The 23,300-nt window shown below is 45.1% G+C and overlaps 1 protein-coding gene across 1 annotated transcript in view; it reads left to right on the top strand.

Moving 5' to 3' along the window:
• Positions 1–23,300, top strand: part of ATP8B2 (ATPase phospholipid transporting 8B2) — a 446,999-nt gene that overhangs the window by 29,774 nt on the left and 393,925 nt on the right. Inside the window, exon 2 of the mRNA XM_078669640.1 lies at positions 11,944–12,011. Coding sequence (XP_078525766.1) covers positions 11,981–12,011 — 31 coding nt within the window. The 5' untranslated portion in view covers positions 11,944–11,980. The remainder of the gene's footprint in view (positions 1–11,943; positions 12,012–23,300) is intronic.

Raw genomic sequence — 23,300 nt, 5'->3', positions numbered from 1 at the left:
AGGACATGTTATAGATAGTGATGGGATTAAACCAAAACCCAACTTAGTTGATGCTATCAGAAGTGCTCCTTCCCCCAAGGGAAAAGATGATGTCAGATCATTTATTGGCTTAGCCGAATTTTGTTCAAAATACATTCCAAACTTTGCGACCAGAACATATAATATAAGACAGCTGTTAAAGAACAAGACAAAGTTTGCCTGGTCAGTTGAATGTGAACGAGATTTTGAAGACATCAAAAGTAGTATAACCAATATTGCTTCTTTAAAAAGTTTTAATCCTGATGCCCAATCTATTATCACCACAGATGCCAGCATAAAAGGTTTGGGTTCGGTTTTATCCCAGGTAAGTGTGAATAGTAACGAACAAATAGTTGCTTATGCTTCCAGGTCACTCTCACCTACGGAGGAAAAATACTCCACTATCGAAAAAGAAACCTTGGCATGTGTATGGGCTGTTAATCACTTTAGAGCTTTTGTTTGGGGCACTAAGTTTATATTGCGCTGTGATCACAAGCCATTACTCAGAGTCCTGACTACTGAAGGTACCGTTAACACTTCAGCGAGAGTGGCCAGACTTGCTATTAAATTACAAGATTATTGTTATAATGTGGAATTTGTACCTGGCAAAGAAAATTGTATAGCCGATTTTCTTTCTAGAATGCCTAAGCAACTCGACGAATGTGAGGATGAATTGTGGAATTCCTTTCAGATAGCTTATGTACAGGATATGGAAGGTGCTGGCATTTTAAAGCAACAGTGGCTTGATGAATATATGAAAGATGAAGAGTTATCTTTAGTTAAATCCCATCTAGCTGGGTCCTGGCCGAGGAAAGTTGAAAGTAAGCATCCTTTGAAGCCCTTTTGGGAAATTAGATCAGATTTAAGTGTTCAAGATGGCAGCATCTGGTTTGGTGAGAGAGTCATACCTCCAAAGACTTTACGGTCGTCCATCATGGCCTTATGCCATGAGGGGCATTTTGGCATAGTTCGTTCTAAACGCACTGTTAAAACCTCTTTTTGGTGGCCAGGTATGGACACAGAAATCGACAAGTTTGTAAGGAACTGTAAGTTGTGTCAAACAGCTGACAAATCACTTGTTGTCTGTAAACCTCCCATGGGCAACATGACAGCCCCTAGTTCTCCTTGGGAACATTTAGCCATTGATATCATGGGTCCAGTGGGTAGTGAGCAAAAATACATTTTGGTCTTAATGGACTTATTTTCCAGGTGGCCTTTTGTAAAAGTTGTGAGCAAAGCTGATACCGCAACTGTTTTAAAATTCTTAGATACATCCTTTACGTTGGAAGGTATTCCCTCAGTTTTACTTAGTGACAATGGTGTCCAATTTACCTCTAATAAGGCAAAAGAGTACTTTGACACTTTAGGTATCAAGCACAAAACCACTGCTCTATACAATCCAAACAGTAATGGAATGGTTGAGCGCTTTAACCGTGTCATTAAAAATACAATTCAAATGTCTAGTAAGAGTAAGGACTGGGAAGTCCAAGTTTCAAAGATGGTTTGGTCTTACAGAACCTCAATTTGTGAAGCTACAGGTTTTCCTCCTTTTGTACTTATGCGTGGCAGGAATCCACGTACCAAGTTTACTCCAGGATGGTTGTTTAAGTCTAATATAGTCAATTGGTCTGAAGATGTTGTTAAGGAAAGAAATCAAGCTTCACATCTTAAAAGCAAAAAGTTGTATGACACAAAGCATAAGGTGAAAGATGTTAGCTTAGTTGTTGGCCAATGGGTAAGGGTCAAGAAACCTGGCAAGCCTTCCAAGGAGGAAAGTAGTTTTTATGAACCTTTGCAAATTGTTGAAGTTTTAAACAATTCAGTTCGTCTTTCTGATAGAAGGGTTTGGAACCTTAAAAGAATTGCCAGATGTCCTCCTCCTCAAGTTATTCCTTCTGATCAAGTTAATTCTCAGGGGTCTTCTGATTTGTTTGACCTAGAGGACTTGTTTTGTCCCAAGTCTTCTGATGCTTTCCAGACGTCTCACACCCCAAGTTGTCCTGTTTCAGACATTCCTAACCAAATTTCATCTGATTTGGGTGCTTCTTCTACCTCCACTTCTGCATGTAATAGTGAGATACACGTTTTCAAAAACCCTAGGCGAGAGAAAAAACCTCCTGTGTGGTTAGCAGATTACATTTCTGAAAATTTTCCTTTGTAATTTTATAATTCTCAGTTATCTGTTAGGATGGGGGGTGGTGTAGGGCACAAGTTATTACCTTATTTTATTTATTGTTCAAAGGGGGATGTGTTATGTTGTGTAATACAAGTATGTTCCTTTAACCATGTTCATTCCACATTCTACTTAGAGTGTTCCTATAGGTTGTATTCTAATGTATTCAGTTACTCCTGACTGCTAACCTGTCTGGCTGTGTACCTGCTCTGCTAATGTATTAAATCTACTATCTACTTAATTGATGTGTCCTTCATCAATTCAACACAGTGCCTACCTTGGCATCGCCTCCATTCCGGATCACGATTCCGACTGCCGCCCCAACCAGGTTCACTGATCCTGTCTGAAGCAGCGGTCTTCCCCCCACCTGCCTAGGATCCGACTGCCGGCATTGTATTCTGTAGACGGACCCAAGGGCTGTCTGTCGAGCCGACATCCTGTCGGTGGTGATCTGATCGACATTGTAATTTGGCCCTAAGTCAAAGCTGCAAAAAGAATGATTGAACTGAACGCTTGGTGAAATGCTTCCTGAGAACATAGCCAGGGATATAACTCTGTGTTCGGTACTCTAATCAATTTGTTCTGTATTTAGTTCCGCTGTAAGATTAAATATTTTTTGCTAAAGACCAGCGCTGGGTTAATGTCTGTGTGAAAGTTGAGTTCTGAGATATTGCACTCGCATTACTTCTATGAGAAACCTGTGTCTGCTCGCCCTCACTCATGTTTGAGTCAAGTCCAGTAAGGGTTGTATTTGGCCCAGTTTGCAGAGCCTTTGTAGGACCACCCCCGCAAACCAGTCGCAAACCAGTCCAATCATCTTGTTGCTGCTCTCAAACGGAGTCTGACACATGGATACTGTTTGTGTTAAGTTGGCCGTGTTGTATGTTATATATAAATACTATTGCTCCAACAACTTGTTGAATATAGTACTTGTTCAAATGCCATGGTCTCCCCAAAGTTGTGCCCGCCACTGTAGAGAATAAACCTTTCGGGAAAGTCTCCCATGAATTTTTACTTTCCTCTTAAATTTGTTGCCCAAGTAATCTTAATTTAGTCAGTTCTATATTTGCTGGCTGTGTTTCATATCTCTGTCTCCTTAGGGATGCTTTCCTTCGTAATATCCAAGTTATTCTTCATTATCTTCTATGTAAAAAAACTCTTAAAAGATTTATTGTTAAAGTTATTCCGCTTGACTCTTTATTTCTGAGGTCTTGATCCGCTTTTTTGTGAGTACATATGTTACTTCTTGATGAGGTGTCTCTTGTCTCTGGATTTCCACTAGCAAAGAACACTTACTTATGTGAATAAGCACTTTATGAATTGTTCACATAAACGTTATGCTCTCCATGATGTACTCGACACCATGGCTCTTAAGTACATATGTAAAATAAAATCATACAGCCATTACTTTGATGAATAAGGAGGCCAGTGTTCAGTTCTATGTATACGTCGGCGCCGCTGCAGGTAGACCTGTTTTGTGACCTTAATTGTTTCTGCTGTTGTCTTTGTTTAAGTATGTTGGGTGATTGCACCAATGATTAAAAACTCATGTAGACATATTATCTTTTAGCAAGGGGATTAATCTGTTACTTGTATCGCTTTTGTGCAAAGGCGGTTATTCGTAGATAAGTAGTGTTTTACTGTTGCTTTCACAATGCCTATTTGAAAATGTTTCTATTCAAGTCTCAATAGTCAAGAGCCCTATATCAATGTATTTATTTGGTCACATTTAAATTAACTTCTAATTTATAATCCTTTCAGTTTATATTTATATTTGTTAGCCCTACGAGTCTATGTGGTTTACTCGAAGCAGTCTTTTCACCCCCAGGACGGAAATATGTGATTTAGGTTTGCTACTGTGGTCATTTACGTTTAGTAAAGCCATGGTGACTGAGACAGAGTGTAGAGGGTCTACCTAGTATCTATATGGTTAATTACCTAGAAATGCCCTTGCCTTGTACTCGCTTGTTTCTTTGTTATTCTGTCTCCCTAACCACAAGCATCTTCTAGTAAAGAAAAAAAAATCTTCATTTCTTTCAAGGCTTCAAACTGCCTTTTGAGGTACATAAAAGGAGCAAAAGAAAGAAATGCATCTCCAAAAATGTCTGTATGTCCTCTTACTTTCACCTCAAAATGTGGATGAGCGTATCCACATCCTCTTGTTACCGTCTCCTTCTGCAGGAGTGGTGACTTGTGTGTTGGTTGGTTGCCAACTTTATATGGAAATGATTCCACTTTTACATCATCCTGTGATACTTGCATAGTTTTTTCCCCATTATGTTTGTCTCAGACACTAGCCAACCACCTGTACAGTTTTAACTTGTGGTGACCCTTTTGATGTTTGGTTGATTTTATTCAAATGAATCGACCAAAAAATAGGAATTTCACCATCAACCATTCCTGCTATTTCTGACAAACGTAGCACCCACCAGTGGTGTACCAATTAAAATTAACCTGAACTGGGCTTAAAAGTTGTGGCCAATACTGCATCCACAGAGCCAGAGCTGGCGGAAGATCCTGAATACCACCAGGGCCACAGTCTAACTGGCTAACTAATTGCCCTGCTGGTTAATCAATAAATGAGCAGGAGTTCTGCCAGTTCCTGTTGAATTAATATAACATCCAATTATATTGATTATCAGCTGTTTTCACTCTAGGGACAATAACAGCACCTGTTCAAAGCACACATCTTCCACTCCTTGGTTTATTTAGTAGCCAATGTTAAAACTTTATAGTTCATCTATTTAATTTTTCATATATTGTGTGCCCAAAATTGTACACCATTTTCAAATTTTTTAAATGTCTTACAAAGGCATTGTAGAGTTTTTGCAGAAGTACATTAAGCTACCAATATAGATCTCAAATAGTTTAAAAGATAATTGATGATATATGATAGTAAAGGAGTATGTAATATAACGTGCTATGGGACTATTTTCTCTTTACGTTATCTTTTTTCGTAGGTTAATTATATGCATCAGGATAATGTTAAATTAAAATGGTCTTTCTTTTTTTTTATATCAAAACACAATACTAATCTTTTAGAAGGTAGAAATACTCAAATGCTTTGAATGTTATAGAATGCCCGTGGGTGATCATGTTCAGTTGTTTTAGTTCTCATGTATTGCTCTAACATTGGCCTTCGCATTATTGTGACTTTAATTTGACACCCAAAACATACCCATGTTGCCTGTCCTGTGTTTGTCAGGTGACCACATCCATTTAGATTGCTCCCCTGCCTGCCTCTTTATTTAATATCGCGCTTAATTCTATATCCTCAACAAGCATGGAAACACTACACCTCATTTTCATTTCAGAATTATCAACGATTAGGTTTAACTGGCTGGAACCAGCCCAGAAATACTTAAACTCCACTGTGTAACCAGTGTTGCTCACACAAGTCGGCATTTGGTGGAACTTCCTGAAGCCTACATTTCAACAGGCTAACCACAGACTTTCGTAACTGATGATCAGTCCACATTTGGTGTGGTTTAAAAAGGTTCTTCTTTATGGTTTTAACCAGTTCAATTGTACAATCCCCGCCGTGTTACGAGATTCACCCTGAATATTTGTCCAAGTCCGCTCTATTCAGCCCAAATATTAAAAAACCTGTTCAATGGTAAAGTACTCAAGTTATTTCTTGAGATAGATGTTAAAACATAACCTGCATCCATCCGGTCCTGACTGTGCCCTCTTTATACTCTCTGGTGCCTGTGCTGCTCTGTATTTTTTTACTACTAAACCAGATCCACTCAATTCTTCAAATGAAGTGTCCTCACAAAACTCTCAATATCTCGTTGAACTTTTGCTGGAGCCCATGTAGGCCTTTAATTACGTCATACATCAGGTGGGTTAAATGTGTTATCTGTACTGCAACTCTATTTCCATGCTGTCGCCCCTACTTATTTTTAGTGTTCCTTAACTCCTGAAATTGTACTGCCAATCTTTGGAGAGTGCTCCCATATGCCCTTATGCTATTCAGTTCGGTCTACTTAGTATTCCCCTGTTTGTTTATCATACAGAGTGATTCTGTTTCCTCAAACTAATATTCCCATTTGTGGTAGTGCGCCTTCCTACTCTGGCTACCATTCTGTTGAATGTGCTCATGTACATACTACCCTTGTGGTCTTCCTCAGCACACACCTTGGAAGTACTTGTCCTTATTCTTCTGGATCTCATTCTTTGAAAGAGTTTTTCCATACCTGTAGCACACCTACAGCCTTGTTTACCAAGAACCCTTTCCTGCATGGTGGGCATGATGTAGACAAACAGAGAGCGCAGCGCACCTTGTGGGAGGGTGAGCTAAATCGAGACACTCCAACCTAAAAAAAAAAAAAGAACAAGCGCTGACAGAGGGTGGGATTTGTACTCGCTCACCAACCTTCACTTCCACCGTTTTATTCTATTTTTTTGTGCCGGACTCCTCAATACGTGAGCACTCTGGGCATTCGCCACGCTCTGGGATGTCTGTCAAATGTAGAGCAGAAGCTCTACTGGTAAGGGTGGCCTCCAAAGTGTACCTCTATCATGGGCAAAGGTGAAAACTCCCCAGCTATTCCTGGCTATGTGTTGGTGGAGGTAATTTGTATCTCATTAGTAGATTGGGGATTTAGGTATTTAAGGCTTGCACCCTAGGTGGGTTAACAATATAAACTCCCTCCTCGGAAAAACCACCCTGTCCCCCCCCCCCATAACTGGGGGTCCTTTCCTGCTTCATGGTATGGCATGTGGGCTGTGGTTTTCTGGTACATTTGTAAGTTTGTAGAACCTCGAGTTTGGGTGAACTGTTTACATGGTGGTGGGGATACAGTGTGCCGCCTTGCCAAGATGGTGATTTCCCTGCTGGTTACCCTCATCTTCTATGACTGCCACCCTGCATCTCTTCTGTTACCAGAATTCCTGCCCCCAAACTGGCTATTTTGTTGACTTGAGGAGACCTTTCTGCTCCCTAACTATATCAGTTTCTGTCCAATGCACTGACCCTTCATCCCCAACCACCCCCTGAAACCGGTCCTAGGATGCTTGTTTCCGGTCCAGGGAGGACCTGGCCTGGCAGTTCGGGCTGGACTATTCCCATGAGATCAAGACTGATTTGCATATGGCTGGATATAAACTGGGGTGGCATGGTGAGCAAAGGAACGATGGATTTAACCCAGATCTCTTGACTGGGGGTGAATGTTTTGATTTGTTCTGCATTCTGTCCATCTTTTGCCCCGCTGGATACAAGACATGTTTGACTGAGGATATTTGAGGAATATTCACAAACCACCATGACAGACTGGTACCAGCTCATACTCTTCCTTCCGGCCCAATGCTAAGGAAAGAGGTGGAAAATCCTATTTCCATTATGGTGGGTGGTCCGCCTGGCTTTAGGAGGCCATTGCCTCCGAGTTCCCAGCACAAAACTGCTGGCCGTTTTCAGAGATTCTAGCAAAGCGGACGTGTCTCTCTGCAGTCAGTGGAGCGGCGGCGGCTTCAGCGGAGCCGCAGCCATCTTTGGTTCCTGTGCCTGAGGGGCGGCGAGGTGACACTTCGTGCTCTCTTTTAGTTGTAAAGATTCAGTGCACCGAAATGAACTGGTTACATTGTCAAGTTAGTGCTGTATGCAGTGCTTGTGTGTACATCTCGACATTGTCTCCATCCTCCTTGCGTTGTGGTCTGGAAAGCTGTTTGCAGCATCACCTACTGTTTAAATTCATTCGTCATCCCATGTAAACGGGCCTAGATCCCCGTCTAGGCAGGCAGCCTGCCCTCACACGCTAAGGAATGCCCAGTGTGCCACACGTACAGCGAGGCGAGGTGTCCAGGGAAGGGCCCCAGGAATGTTAGCACAAGGTCAGTGTAAACCTTGGGACGAGCAGCTGGCATCGGACTGGATAGTGTCTGCTGTTTGAAGGGCAACCCGGGTTCGTTTTCTGACTTCAGCCTGCTAAGATTGGCCTGACACTTCCAATATAATTTCCTCCGAATCAAACCGTGTCTGATATTTAAAAGATCACTTCCACAGTGTCACTGATCGCCATTTCCCAATGTATTGATTATCCCGCGCTGCCTGCTGTGTGGTTTTGGAGACATGCTCCCCGGTCTGGCTTTCCAAAGTCTGCTTGGTTGCTCTTTAGCGTTAGTTATTGTGTGATACATTGACAGAGGTGCTGTGGCTGGCAGACTGCTCTGACTGTAAAAACAAAACAAGCATTGGGAAAGTCAGCAGGCCTCGCCTTCAAGACTATTGCTTCTGACTTTTCCTTTTGTTCCTGTGGAGTGGGACTATTTGGTGTGGAGCGAAATTATATGTTGTGTTGGGGGGTTATGTGGTGTGGTGGCGGAATTGGCGAAGTTGTGTTGGGTGGAATTTTATAGAGTGGAATTCTATAGAGTGGAATTACGTGGAGTGGAATTCTATAGAGTGGAATTAAGTGGGGTGGAATTCTATAGAGTGGAATTAAGTGGAGTGGAATTCTATAGAGTGGACTTAAGTGGAGTGGAATTCTATAGAGTGGAATTACGTGGAGTGGAATTCTATAGAGTGGAATTACGTGGAGTGGAATTCTATATAGTGGAATGGAATTCTATATAGTGGAATTACGTGGAGTGGAATTATGTTGAATGGTGAGGAGTGAAATTATGTGGCTGCAATTATGTGGCGCGGAGTGAAATCTGACGCAGTGTGTGGAGATGCACAGATTTTAATTAAGTGTTGTGGGTTTGAGTTATGTTTTGTAGGGAGACAGTATGTGGAGTGAGGTGGAGTTATGTGGTTGTAGTAGAATTAGGTGGTGTGTGTAATTGTGTGTCACTTGAATTGTTGCATCAAGCTGAATTTTCGGGCGGGGACTTTTGTGGCATGAACTGAGTAGTGCTGAGTGGAATTATGTGGCGTGGAGTTGGATTATGTGGAGTAAAATTATGTAGTGTCGAGTGGAGCTATGTGGGTTGGCATTATGTGGTGTGGTATAAAGTGGAATTTTGTGGAGTTTAATTATGTGGCATGGATTGGGGTTGAATTATGTGTAGTGGCATGGAGTGGAATAATGTGGAGTGGATGTATGAGGTGTGGCATTGTGGAATTGAGTGGCATTGAGTTCTATATAGTGGAAAAATGTGGCATGGTGTGCAATGGAATTATGTGGATAGTCATTGTGCGGTATTGAGTGTAGTGGAATGGAATTATGTGGCATGACATGGTGTTAAATAGTGTGGTATGGTGTGCAATTGTGGTGTTGAGTGGAATTATGTGGCATGGTGTGGAGTGCAATGTGGAGTTGAATTTTGTGGAGTAGTAGTATGTGGAGTGTAATGTTTCATAGAGTGGCATTTTGTGGAAATGAATTGTGTTGTTTGGAATTGTATGGCATGGTGCAGATTTGAATTTTGTGGAGTGTAATCTTGTGTTTTGGAGCCGAGTGGATATAGGTGGAGTGTAATTATGTAGCGCAGAGTATAGTTATGTGTAGGGGAATTACCTGGATTTGAATTATGTTGTGGGGAGTGGTATTGTATGAAGTGGAATAATGTGGTATGGAGCTGAGTGGGAATATTTGGAGCTGAATTTGTTGGATTATTATGTGACATGGAGTGGAATTGTGTGGCGTTGATTTGTGTGGCATAAGCTTGTGGTGTGGAATTGAGATGTTGAAATGTGTTGTGTGTAGTGGAATGGATTTGTGTGTTATGGAATTGCGTAGTACTTCATTGTGTGGAGTTGACTTTTGTGGACTGTAATTATGTGGCATGGATTGGGATTGGATTATGTGTAGTGGCATGGAGTGGAATTATGTGGAGTGGACAGGAACTGGGCAGGAGGGGATGGGTTCAATGTAAGCTCCCAGTGCCAAAGTAAATCCAGTCAGCAATGTAATGTTTATCTCCATCTGATATCTGCTGGCAAGCCAGAGGAGATGATGTTGCATAACGGCCAATGCAGCCGAGTCTGGAGCTGGGGAACCTGGTTCAAGTCTCGGCACTGGCTCATCATCCTGTGACTCTGGCAGATCATTTAATGTTCTTGTGCCTACACAAAATGACGTTATCAAACATTTTCCTCTTGCTTCTTCTCCCAGGCAGCAGAGCCTGTTTGCCCAATATCAAAGCACTAAAATAGGTATTTGTGACTTTTGTGTCGCAAGAGCTTGCATATTGCTTTTGTTATGTTTCATCTGGTTCCATAGAAAATGTTTAAGATTATACAACTAAATTGAACGTGTGCATTTATTTGTTAACATATTTCTCTATAAAACCTTCATGCGACTTTCAGGGAGATGTTAATTGTTTTACTGATAAGTATGTCATCTTGCTTCCCGGTTTGAAGTCCCCCTCGGGCAGCGTTTCCATCAGTGATGAATTATGAGGTGTATTTAAAGATGGCGACACGCTATGTCTGACGAGCGTGAACAAGACGTAATGGCGAAACGCGTCGCTTTTTCACTTGCCAAATAAATATTTAGCAAGAAATCCTGGGTGTCCGAGCAATTCCTTTGATTGAAGGTTTTGGTGGAGAGAAGATTAACCCGTTGCATGCTGATGACGGAACCGCTCCGTCATCAGCTGCGGTGGCGCTGTGCTGATGACGGAGCGGTTCCGTCATGGCCCTGCCGCCGTGCCTGCGCGGCGTGGATTCCGCGCCTGCGCTGGGCGTTCTATTGAGTGGGCGGGGCCATGACTGAACCGCTCCGTCATCAGCACAGCTCAACCGTGGCTGGTGACGGAGCGGTTCCGTCACCAGCATACGGCCGCCGCCCCGACCCCTTAGCTCTGCGGCAGAATAGCCACCGCAGTGAAGGGGTTAAGGATCGCCGGTATCCTAACTCTGGACCAGCCACGACAGCCCGGGATCTCTAATACCGGAACTTGTGGGTTTGATATATATATATATATATATATATATATATATATATATATATATATATATATATATATATATATATATATATATATATATATTTGCCCTGTATCACACAATTTGTGTGAGCGAAGAAATCCACCTTAGAATTCTTGCTATAATGCTTCCACGGTTCGCAACTTGGCCTTTAGACAGCAATTATTGTCTTTTAGACCGCTTCTTGTGGTGTAAATATTTCCTTGGGACAAGTTAGTTGATTGAGAGCAACATCTCTACAGTTTATATGGGTTAACAGCATTTCTTCCCCTTTTCAACTCCACTTTTCATTCCAACCTTTAACAGTCTATAATATCCTGTTCCTATCTTTTTCATCTCCCTGCACATATGCTCACAAACACTTGACTCCCATCTGTTTTCTCCCCCGACTCTGTTCCTGCCTTTCCACCTTTCTTCTCAGTTAGTCTTGGTTCGCTGTGTGATAAGAGTTACAGAGACTAAATGTTCCAGGGTATGAGTTTTACACAGTGTACACTATAAACTATTACCTCTGGTCTCAAAATCTGACTAAGCTAGCGAACCGCTCACCTCTGTGTTGCTTCAGCAACAGCAGGTGAAGGCTCAATCCCCAAAGGTCATCCCATCACCTTGATGGCACATTGATTCCTAATGTATCCTGGTGACACATCTTGTCCCCAGATGGCTTCTGAAACCGTTCTTCAGCCTTCCCTCCACAGCATTAACTGATGTATCTTAAATGGACCGTGATCACTGTTCTTGACCTAACGACATCTGTTCTTCTAGAACCCAAACACTGAATTGTGAGTGGGGACTGTATGGAATGGTTGGGTGGTGTTTTCCTACAGAACCCTTCCATATAATGATGTATCCTTTTCTTTCCTTCCTGTCTTTCGTTTAGGATCTCCCATGGGCCAGTCCAGCACTGTGTGGATGACATGGAGCTGTGTGCCAAGAAACTGCCTCCAGGTAAGATGATGCCCACTATGTGTGTTATAAAGCCATCCTAATCAGTTTGCCGACAGATGTCTGTGTGTACTAAAACATGAGGCACGGTGTGTTACACAGTGTGTTACATTAGAATTGTTGAAGATTTACAGTCTATGGGGCAAATTTGCTGGGTCTCCAAATGTGTATTGTGTCTCTGAATATTGAAAGGGTCTTAATAACAATATTGCTAAATGAACAAATTGTTCAAACAGTAGAAAATAATTTCATATTTTTGTGACTTTGTTCCCAAATAAACCAGAATTGGAGTAATTCAGAATGAACGGTGTACTAAATTCTCTGGACATGTACATACTTTTGGTGTCTGTTTCAGTCGTGGGAGTGTATAAGTGAGACAAGTGCTTATTTTCCAGTAGTGCACCATAAATTGGCACAGCATGTGTATGCTGAACTAGATTTCTTAATTGTGGCCAAAGTGATGCTTTGCGGAGATTGATGTGATGGCGATGTTTAGTAATAGAACATAATTTCAGACTAGAAGACTGAAGGTAACATGACTAGCTTGAAGTTAATTAAAAAAAAAAAAAAATATATATATATATATATATATATATATATGTTTTCGTGTAGTCCTCTAGTCTGATGTGGTCACGGTTTTTCAAAGACCACCCAACCCAAAAAAGACAAATGGCTTGCCTAGGGTGACCAGTTCTGAGAAAGGAGTCGGTTTGCATGAAGTTGAGATCACCCGTTGGAGTTGTAAGAAAGAGACATGGCTTGTGAAATGTGCTGTCTGAGAAGGTAACTAATTGTACGAGGTCACACCTAGCAAGGGCGCCTGATGTGTATGAGCACCTGATAGAGATCGCAGGTCACCCGGCCATATAATTTCACCATACAAGTACCAGGCCCATAATATTTCCGATTTATCATATATCTTGATCGGGTGACCTAACACTCTACTACCAGTAACCCTGGTTTCCTTCCTATTTATTTCTAGTGTACCCGACTTACCACTCCACCATTACGGGTACCTATGACCACAATGGATCAGGGAGCTAGCTGTAAAAGAAAAGCAGGAAAAGTACAAATACCAACTTTATATGTTTTAATATTCATTAAATGAACACAGACTACTGGGAAGTTTTAAAAGTTTATCTTAGATTTCTGATTCTGAGATCATACAATTTACAGCAATAAGGCAGTCTATAATCAGAATAACGAAGAGCACATAACCATATAAAAAGAATATTAAAGCAAACATTTATGGTTCTATAGGAGGATAAAACTAAGTGAAACTGGCTAAACAAATTTAGGAATAGAACACAACTAGAATTTTACTATTTTAGGAAAATTACTTCAGAAGTGGATAAAGAATGGAGATCCTATATATCTATAGGAGGGGAAAAGGTGGAACACGCTATAGTTTTAACCACACTTCAATCAGATTTCAGGAGAAAAGTATAAATCAATTTATAATTCATAAACTGTATGGAGAGAAAGTGCCCTAAAAGGTAGGGAAACATAGGAACATGCTATAGAAATAAATGCAATTACTCTTCATATAGTAGAAGGCGGAAAGCATGGAAATTTTACGTATGGAAAGGTATGTCTTTATTGAAGCGAAGACAGAAAAATAGTAGGTGCAGTATAGAGTTTTCGGCAATATGTTTACCTAGAATGGTGTGAAAACCAGCCACGGATCAGTCAAGGACAGGAAAAACCCCAAGGAAGGACAGTCATCTATGGGACAGCAGGTGCAGAATGGACACCCCAGGACAGGACAGGAAAACCAGATTAGGATCAGGACAGGACCACCAAGGCACGACCAGCACCCGCAGTTTGGAAGCAACGCCTGCGCTCCACCCTCTCTGCAGCTACCAGTCAGAACCCCGATTGGGTTAGCGAACTCCCCAGCAAAGTGCTCCGCCAGCACTTAAGGTTTAGTAAGACCTTTGAGTCTATGGTCAAATTCGGGCAGAGTGCTCCGCAGCACCTCTGTATCAGTCACCTATTGAGTGTGTTGGGTCAGTGACAGGTCAGCTATTCAGACAAGTCGGACGGTTTCTCTAGCTAAACCTAGGCTAGATATACTGTTTTCCGGTCAGTGTACCACCCCCCAAATGTTGCAAGTGTCAGAATCCCCAAATTTGATTGGTCCCCAAGTAGGATAGGCTAACACACCAATCAGAACAAACTTCTACAAGCTCATATTTGCATTTTATGGAACCGCCTAGTGATTTTGGGGTTCCCATGACCTACTCTACAGAATACAATAGAAAGAAATACAATTGTTGCTAATGCAGTACAATTTAGTTTCTCCGGCTGGGTGAAGGTGCTTCTTCCCTGGCACATCTTGGCAGGGACCTTCAGTTGGCATTCTGTCAATGCCACCGGCAGAAACTTGACATGCGCAGAACATCATCTCAATATGGAGTCTTGAGCACTACACCAGACCCTCAATACCGCGGTACATGAAAGGTAAGCGAAAACAAATTAAAACATAGAAAATAAATGAATTCATTGTATACCAAGAATAGTTACCTTATACTTCTTACTATAAAAATACACTATGCCATTACGAATTAGTGCAACAAAACAATAACACGAGAGCATCTGCGCAAGCTTCACCACGTTAGGACACCAAACAGCCATTTTGAGCCTAGTACGCATGCGCACATTTTCCCACCAGAACTGCAACTACGTCACGTCACGTGAGTGTGACTAACGCATGCGCAGTAGAAAATCCCCAAGCGGCAGCCATTTTAGGAACCAGGGTTATTCGTATTAGTAAAACACATAGGCAAGCGTCACTAAGATACACATACATCCAAAAATAAAGGGAAATTAGTAAAACGTACAGGTTGAATTATAAGATTAAATGTTATTCGAGGTTCTTGATTCAAGCAAGTCGCGTAATATGCGAAATCTTGCTTCATCACACCCACCCACCCAAACAAGCACAAGCTTGCACGTAGTCCAGCATTCGAAAAGGAGTGTGTCTCATATATTTGGAGAAGGTACCATCCTTTGCCTAACTTCACACACACCATCTGAGAAAATAGTCGTGACTTACTTCAGTAACACACCCTTAGACAAGGAGAATACGTTGTGCCTTGGCACATGAAGAGACAGTGAAATGACTTGTATGAGGTCAGGAGACAGCTTGGGAGACTGACATGCCTTACCTGATTTCACATGCAGTCCAGAATGTGACCTGATTGCTTGGGGTAACATAGTCAGGGAAGATGTCCAAGACTTGTGCAGGCTCGAAAGGCGAAAAGAGACAACTTAACTCACATTACGCACCGCCAACAAAGGAGCCTACTATCTTGACGTGACTCAGTCCTAGAAAGTGCCACAAGTTTCCAATATCGCACACTCTGAGACAGTGGCATGATTTGCCAGCAGTCAAACTGTAAAGGTTGCAGAATTGTACTGGAGTTTGACACAGAAAATGGCAGGACTTCCTGTAGCTCCAAAGTTTGAGAAAGTCCTATATGCATAGTCTGAGGATGCACATGGTCAATAAGGGGATACGATTACTGAGGTTACACACCGGTCTAGGAGGTGACAACATTTGCCTGATGCCTCGCACACAGATCGGGTGGAGGTCAAGAGCATGTGACCTGATTTCCAGGTTATAGCAGTTCCTGGACCATGAATTGAGGTCAAACACAGTCAACAAAGACATTACACCCGAGGTCACACAGCCTGAGATCATCACAAGGCTTTCCACTATCGCACCCAGTTTTGTTCAGTGACGTTGTATTGCTATTTTTAGACTGAGAATGTGATATATGTTGTCTGATGCCACCAGCACAGTCCGCAGAAGTGACATGATTTTCCAGATGTCACGCCAAGACTGAAAAAATGATATAACTTGCCTGAAGGTGAACTAAGAGAAAATTTCATGACTTGCCTGAGTATAAATAGTCAATACGTGTGTCCATTGAGGTCACATACAGTCAGAAGTTACATAATTTGTATGGCGTCACACACTATTTGGTAAAGTAGTGTACCTTGGGAGAAAAACGACATAAGGAAACGAACTGATCTAAGGTCTCGCACACAAACACCGGGATGTGGCTTGCCTGAGAGAAAATCAGAGACATAGACATGATTTGGGTGAGGTAATTTCCACACACCTTCACAGTTGATGGTGACGTGATCTCCTCTTAAGTCTTGTTGATAGGATGATGTGGTGTGCCTGAAGTCGTACAGTAAAGTGGTTTGCTGAGGTTAGTCATATAGATATAAATTGATTGAATTTGCCGAAGGCCATATGGTTGGAGCACATGATTTGATATGGATAGTATTAGAGATAGGATAACGTATGTAATATGACCTGCATCCGGGAACACGAAAGCACATAATGTGGGATGGCTTACATATGGTCAAACATTTGTGTGCAGGGATTTAATTTGCCTGAGTTCAAACAGTCTGCTGATGAAGGTGTTTTAACTGGCATGAAGCCTCAGTCTGATAAGGTGGCAGGTCTTGCCCTAAATTGTACAGTTTGAGAAGGCCAAATTACTTGCTTAAGGTCACACGTTCTGACTGTGATGTGACTTGTCTGTGGCCACTCAGTCCAAGAAGATGACATGGCACATAATGAGACCGTGGGTGTTGTCTACTGGATCTCCGGTTGCGTTCTTTTGTGATTGTCAAATGCTTCTGAGCTCGATGGCTGGAAAAAAACTAACTAAGCAGCCCTTGAACATGCACAATACATTGGGGGGCGGGGGAGGAGAAACAACGCTGCCAAGACCTGGAACACTCTGCCTCTCCACCTCAGCCAATACCCGTTGCTAACCCAATTCAGGAAGGGTCTCAAGACCTCGCTCTGTGACTGAACCCCAGCCGGGTCAACAGCACCCCAACCCCCTCAGCTCTTTGAGACCCTTACGGGTGAGTAGCTGTGCTATCCAACCCCTGATTGATGGATCCTAAAACTTCCTTGAGAAAAACATCTTGAAGTGTCCGAGCCCAACACTAGATGGCAAGAGTAAGCGTAGCATGTGAATCTGCAGCACTACACGCTACGAATAAATGCTTCCAGGGTCAGGAACATACTTGTTCTTGTTTTAAATTACATATACACTGCGAAGGTGAATGACTTGCTGGAAGATCCATAGTGTTAAAGGAGACATACATCCCTGAAGTCTGACAGTCTGAGAAGGTGATGTGCCTTGCCTGAGGTCACACAATTGGAGAAGGGGACATAACTTGCTTGAGGTCACACATAGTTTTAGGAAATTATGTCTTGCCTTAGGTTGCATGCATTCTTGTTATAAGAGCCACACTGTTTGAGATAGAGACTGCTTTGCCTGAAGACACAGTCCTACATTTTGACGTGCTTTGCCTGAGGCTGCACAGTCATAGTAAGGGATGTCTGCCTGGACACACATAAACATGGAAAAGATGACTTGCCGTGCATGGGGCCTCACATCGCGGTCATAAAAAGTGGTATGATCTGCCTGAGGTCACATACCTAAGAAAACTATAACGTCACTTGCCTGAGATCAATCACTTGTCTGAGGTCGCACAGTTTGAAAAGGTGACATAGCTTGCACAAAGGTGCATATAGTCCATTAAAGTAATATGACTTGCCCAAGGTCACAAAGTCCACGAAGGCCACGTGGCTTTCCTGAGGTCACACAATCTGAGAAGGTGGTATGACTTCCTGGTGGAGAGGTCACAAACAGACTCCCGTGGTAATGAGACTTGCTGGGATCACATGCTTCTGAAGAAAGTGACATGATGGTCCTGGGGTCACTCTCAATCAGAAAAGGTGATCAGATTTGCCCGTAACCATACAGTCTGAAAAGATGACATAACTAACTGGAGGTTGTACACAATCTAAGAATGTGGCGTGACTTGAGGGATGAAGTAATTGGTCTGATAAAGCACCTTAACTTGCTGAACGTCACACGCTGTTAGAAAAGCTGTTTACTTGAGGTGACTCCGTCTGAAGCTTTGATATGGCTTGCCCGAGGTCGTACACACTCCAATAAGGTGACGTGACCTGTCTGAGGTCACGCACAGCCTTAGAAGGTGATATGACCTGTTCAATATCACATATAGCACAAGCTGTGGCATTACTTATGTTAGAAATCGAATCTCTAGTTGACAGAGATATGCACCCTGTCCAAGTAGGGACCAAAATCCTTGTCAGGGTAGGTCAGATACATAACGTTAATGAACCTGTGCTCCCTGTGGTAGGTTGGCACAGAACAGTCAGGCGTAACTTAAGAGGCAATGTGTAAAGTATTTGTGCAACACGTAATTTACAGAAACCCAGTGAAAACACCAAAAAAAGACTCCACACCAGTTTAGAAAAATAGATAATATTTATCTGAGTAAAACAAGACTAAATGACAAAAATCCAATACGTAGAACTTGAGATTCATTTTTAAAGAATAAACTGTAATATAGTGCTCAAAAGGCAAACATGCTTAGGAGTTACTTGAGGCCACGCTAGACCGAAATAAATCCAAAGTTCAGGCCGACCACGATGAAGGGCAGGCCGGCTACAGGTTCCACGCAGGGCCCGCTGAAAAAGTACCTTGGATAGAGCAAGTGTCTGTGTCAAAGACTCGATTCGTCTGTTCCGATCCACGCTTTCTGGTAGAAGTATCAGTGTTAAGCCTTGAAGTCGAGTCAAGCGTCACGGTAGAGCCTTGCAGTCGGGTCCTGCGTCGTCGTTGAGCCCCTTACGATGCAGGCGCTGCATCATCGTCGAGCCTTGCAGTCGGATCATGCATTGTCGAACCGTGAAGGGAAGTTCTCGATTCGGTGCTGTCGGTGTCAAAGGGTGCTGTGTCGTTTCAGATCGACTCAGGCATTGCATCTATTTTTTGCAAGATAGCAGCTGCAGAACCCACTTTTTTTTTTTTTTTTTTATTTTTTTTTTTTTATTGTTGCAACAGGTTATCACATTAGGCAACGTCGGGCAATAACGGGCGCGGCGTCAACATTCAGCCACATCCCATCAGAATCGCAACATTTTTAATTTTTCTGTAATTACAGAACAGTCAACATTCAGGTGTATAGATTAGAGTGTCGGAGGCATATAGAGAAAGCAACATTGTTCGCATTTGCATTAGTATAGCGGACAGAATTTTACAGTCCCCAGGTATTTCAGCCATCGGCTCTACCAGGAGGGCACGGGAAGTCCTAAGGCAGCTCATACCCCTGCACCCTCATTACTCTCTCCTCCCCACCCTATTCCATATCGTCTTCCTCCTCTGAGCTATCTACATCTTCTTCCTCCGGTAGCGGGTCACAAGGCTCCCCCCTGTACTCGTTCCATGGCAACCATATTCTGTTCCATTTACGTGGATTAGCCCTCTGTTGGTATACCCCCCGTTCCATCGTCATGAGTATGTCCATGTTTCTGCACCATTGTGCCAGTGTTGGCGCCACAGCCGCCCCCCATCTTTGCGCTATATCCCGCTTAGCTAGCATCATACCAATAATTACCCATTGGCGCCCATGCAGTGTCAGATCTGTCGTGTCCCAAACATTTAATAGGCACAATTTGGGGTCAAGGCTGACCGGGAGTTTCAGGGTCTGAGCGACCGTACGTATCACTCGCCGCCAGTAGTCTACTATGATTGGGCAAGACCACAGGGTATGAAACAGTGTCCCCTCTTCCCCACAGCCTCTTAAACAATACGGGTGATCTGTCCTCTGGAGCTTGTGTAGGGTGGTGCGTGTATAGTAAATTCGGTGTAGTATTTTGAATTGTACCAATCGGAATCTTGCCGAGATTCCTGCTTCTCTCGGCGAAGCCAGTGCAGCATTCCAGCTTGCCTCATCCAGGTCACCAACATCAACTTCCCATTTTTAGGTCGAGCTGGCGTTGGAGCGCGAAGCGCTCCCGCCAGCGAGACTATAGTCACCTTCCTCCCTGTCAAGGGAGTAACAGCTGTGAACGAGCCCGATACAGACCTGGGCACGAGCCGACCCAGGTCTGTGAACGCGCTTCAAGGTTGAGCAGCTTGTGCACGTTTGTTGGACGTCAGGCGCTGCAAGCCCGCCAGACCAATTATCCCAGCATGAAACTCTACTTCCTGAGGCCCACAAGACCAATTATACCAGCAGGAGTCTCCACTTCCTCAGGCGCCGCAACAATTATCACAGCATGAAATCCACTTATCACAGCATGTCAACAGGCGCCCCAGGCTGCTGGAGCACTCAACTATAATTAATGTGCAGTTGAGTGCTCCAGCAGCGTGGGGCGGCTCTCTGCATGCTGTGATAATTATATCTTTGGGGCCTCATGCTGTGATAATTAGGGCGGCATGCTCTATTTGCAGCACTGAACATTTTCAAAGAAGGCCAAGCAGTGACATTCATTGGAGACACTCACCCTCAGCCCTCACCCCCTCACCCCTCACACACCTCCTCACCCTCACACACCTCCACACCCTCACACCCTCACCTTCACACCCCCTCACACACACCCTCACATACCCTTACCAGCACAGCAAAACACAACACAGCACAGCACAGCAAAACACAACACAGCACAGCAAAACACAACACAGCACAGCAAAATCAATCAATCAAGTCATTTGTATAGCGCACTACTCACCCGTAGGGTCTCAAGGCGCTGGGAGGGGGGGGGTGCCGTTACTGCTCGAACAGCCAGGTCTTGAGCTTCTTCCTGAAGGAGAGGTGGTCTTGGGTCAGGCGCAGGTCGGACGGGAGTGAGTTCCAGGTCTTTGCAGCCAGGTGGGAGAAGGACCTTCCTCCTGTTGTCGCTCTTCGGATGCGGGGGACGGCGGCGAGGGCGTGGCTGGTTGATCTGAGGGGGCGCGTGGGAGTGTAGAAGTTGATCCTGTTGTTGAGGTAGCTCGGGCCTTGGTCGTGTAGGGCTTTGTGCGCGTGGGTGAGGAGGCGGAAGGTGATCCTCTTGTTGACCGGGAGCCAGTGCAGGTCTCTCAGGTGTCCGGAGATGTGGCTGTTTCGTGGGATGTCGAGGATGAGTCTGGCTGAGGCGTTCTGGATCCGCTGGAGTCTCTTCTGGAGCTTGGCGGTGGTTCCGGCGTAGAGGGCGTTGCCGTAGTCCAGTCGGCTAGTGACGAGGGCCTGGGTGACAGTCTTCCTGGTCTCGGTGGGGATCCACCGGAAGATCTTCCGTAGCATGCGCAGGATGTTGAAGCATGACGAGGAGACGGCGTTGACTTGTCTGGTCATGGAGAGGGAGGAGTCCAGGATGAAGCCCAGGTTGCGTGCGTGGTCCGTCGGTGTGGGTGCGGTGCCCAGGGCGGGGGGCCACCAGGAGTCGTCCCAGGCGGAGGGCGAGGAGCCCAGGATGAGGACCTCCGTCTTGTCTGCGTTCAGTTTCAGGCGGCTGGTCGTCATCCATTCGGCAACCTCTCTCATCCCTTCGTGCAGGTTGGCTCTGGCGGCGTCGGGGTCGTTGGTCAGGGAGAGGATCAGCTGGGTGTCGTCGGCGTAGGAGATGATGTTCAGGTTGTGTTGGCGTGCGATGGTCGCGAGGGGGCTCATGTAGACGTTGAAGAGGGTTGGGCTCAGCGAGGATCCCTGGGGTACGCCGCAGATGACTTCGGTGGCCTCTGACTTGTACGGTGGTAGACGGACTCTCTGTGTTCTTCCGTCGAGGAAGGAGGTGATCCATTCCAGTGCCTTGTCCTGGATTCCGATGTTGCCGAGGCGCTGTACTAGGGTGCGGTGGCAGACTGTGTCGAAAGCCGCGGAGAGGTCCAGGAGGATGAGGGCCGCTGTTTCCCCGTTGTCCATCAGAGTTCGAAGGTCATCGGTGGCGGCGATGAGGGCGGTCTCGGTGCTGTGGTTCGCTCGGAAGCCAGACTGTGAGGGGTCGAGGGATCCATTCGTCTCGAGGAAGGCGGCCAGTTGTTTGTTGACGGTCTTCTCGATGACTTTGGCCGGGAACGGGAGGAGCGAGATGGGACGGTAGTTCTTGAGGTCGGTGGGGTCTGCTGTGGGTTTCTTGAGAAGGGCGCTGAGTTCGGCGTGCTTCCAGCTCTCCGGGAAGGTGGCGGTGCTGAAGGAGGTGTTGATGATGTCCCGCAGGTGGGGTGCGATGACAGCGTCGGCCTTGTTGAAGACGTGGTGAGGGCAGGGGTCGGTCGGCGATCCGGAGTGGATGGAGTTCATTGTGCGGATGGTGTCTTCGGTGCTGATCGGAGTCCAGGTGCGGAGGGTGGTGGTGGGTGGCGTTGTTGCGGTTGTGGCTTCCGTTGGTTGGTTGCTGAAGCTGTTGTGTATGTCCGCGATCTTGTTGTGGAAGTAGGACGCGAGGGAGTTGCAGAGGTCTTGCGACGGGGTGATGTCGTTGTTAGCGGCGTTCGGGTTGGAGAGCTCTTTCACGATGTTGAAGAGTTCCTTGCAGTTGTGTGCGTTGTTGTCCAGCCGGTCCTTGTAGGTATTTTTCTTGGTGGCGCGGATCAGTTGGTGGTGTTTCCGGGTGGCGTGCTTGAGGGTGGTCATGTTGTCCGTGGTTGGTTCCCTTCTCCAGGCTTTCTCGAGGGCTCGACAGTTCTTCTTGGAGCTCTTGAGTTCTTCGGTGAACCATGGTGTTTTTCTGCTGCAGGGTCCGCTGGGTGGGGTTCTCAGAGGGGCGAGTTCGTCTGCGCAGTTGTTGATCCACCTCGTGAGGTTGTCAGCGGCCTGGCTGGGGTTCGCTGAGCTGGCGGGAGGGTGCTGGCTCAGGGAAGCGGTGAGCTGGTCGGCTGTGATCTTGTTCCAGCTTCTTCGGGCAGCCTGTTGCTGGTGGTGGTGGATCGTCGTTCTTTTGAAGGTGAAGTGGACGCAGCTGTGGTCCGTCCAGTGGAGTCCTGTTGCGTGGCTGAAGGTGACGTCTTTGCTGGATGAGAAGACTGCGTCGAGTGTGTGTCCGGCGAGGTGGGTGGGGGAGGTCACCAGTTGCTTGAGTCCGAGGTTGGCGAGGTTGTCGAGCAGGCTGATGGTGTTGCGGTCGCTGTTGTTCTCCAGGTGGAAGTTGAGGTCCCCCAGGAGGATGTAGTCGGCGGAGGGGAGGGCATGCGGGCTGACGAAGTCGGTGATGTCCTCGGTGAATCGTGTGCGTGGTCCCGGAGGTCGGTAGATCAGGGTGCCTCTGAGGGTGGTCTTCGGGTCGGTGTGGATCTGGAAATGCAGGTGTTCAGCGGTGGTTAGGGTGTCGTCGGTGTTGGTCGTGATGCGGATGGTGTCTCTGTGGATGATGGCGATGCCTCCTCCCGTCTGGTTGTCGCGGTCTCTTCGGATGATCTTGTAGCCCTCCGGGATGGCGATGGCGATGTCTGGGGCTGAGGA

This window comes from Lissotriton helveticus, chromosome 12 (genome assembly GCF_964261635.1).
Source record: "Lissotriton helveticus chromosome 12, aLisHel1.1, whole genome shotgun sequence".
Lineage (NCBI taxonomy): Eukaryota > Metazoa > Chordata > Amphibia > Caudata > Salamandridae > Lissotriton > Lissotriton helveticus.
Note: the sequence above shows the minus strand (reverse complement) of the source record. Positions and strands in the feature narration are given on the sequence as shown.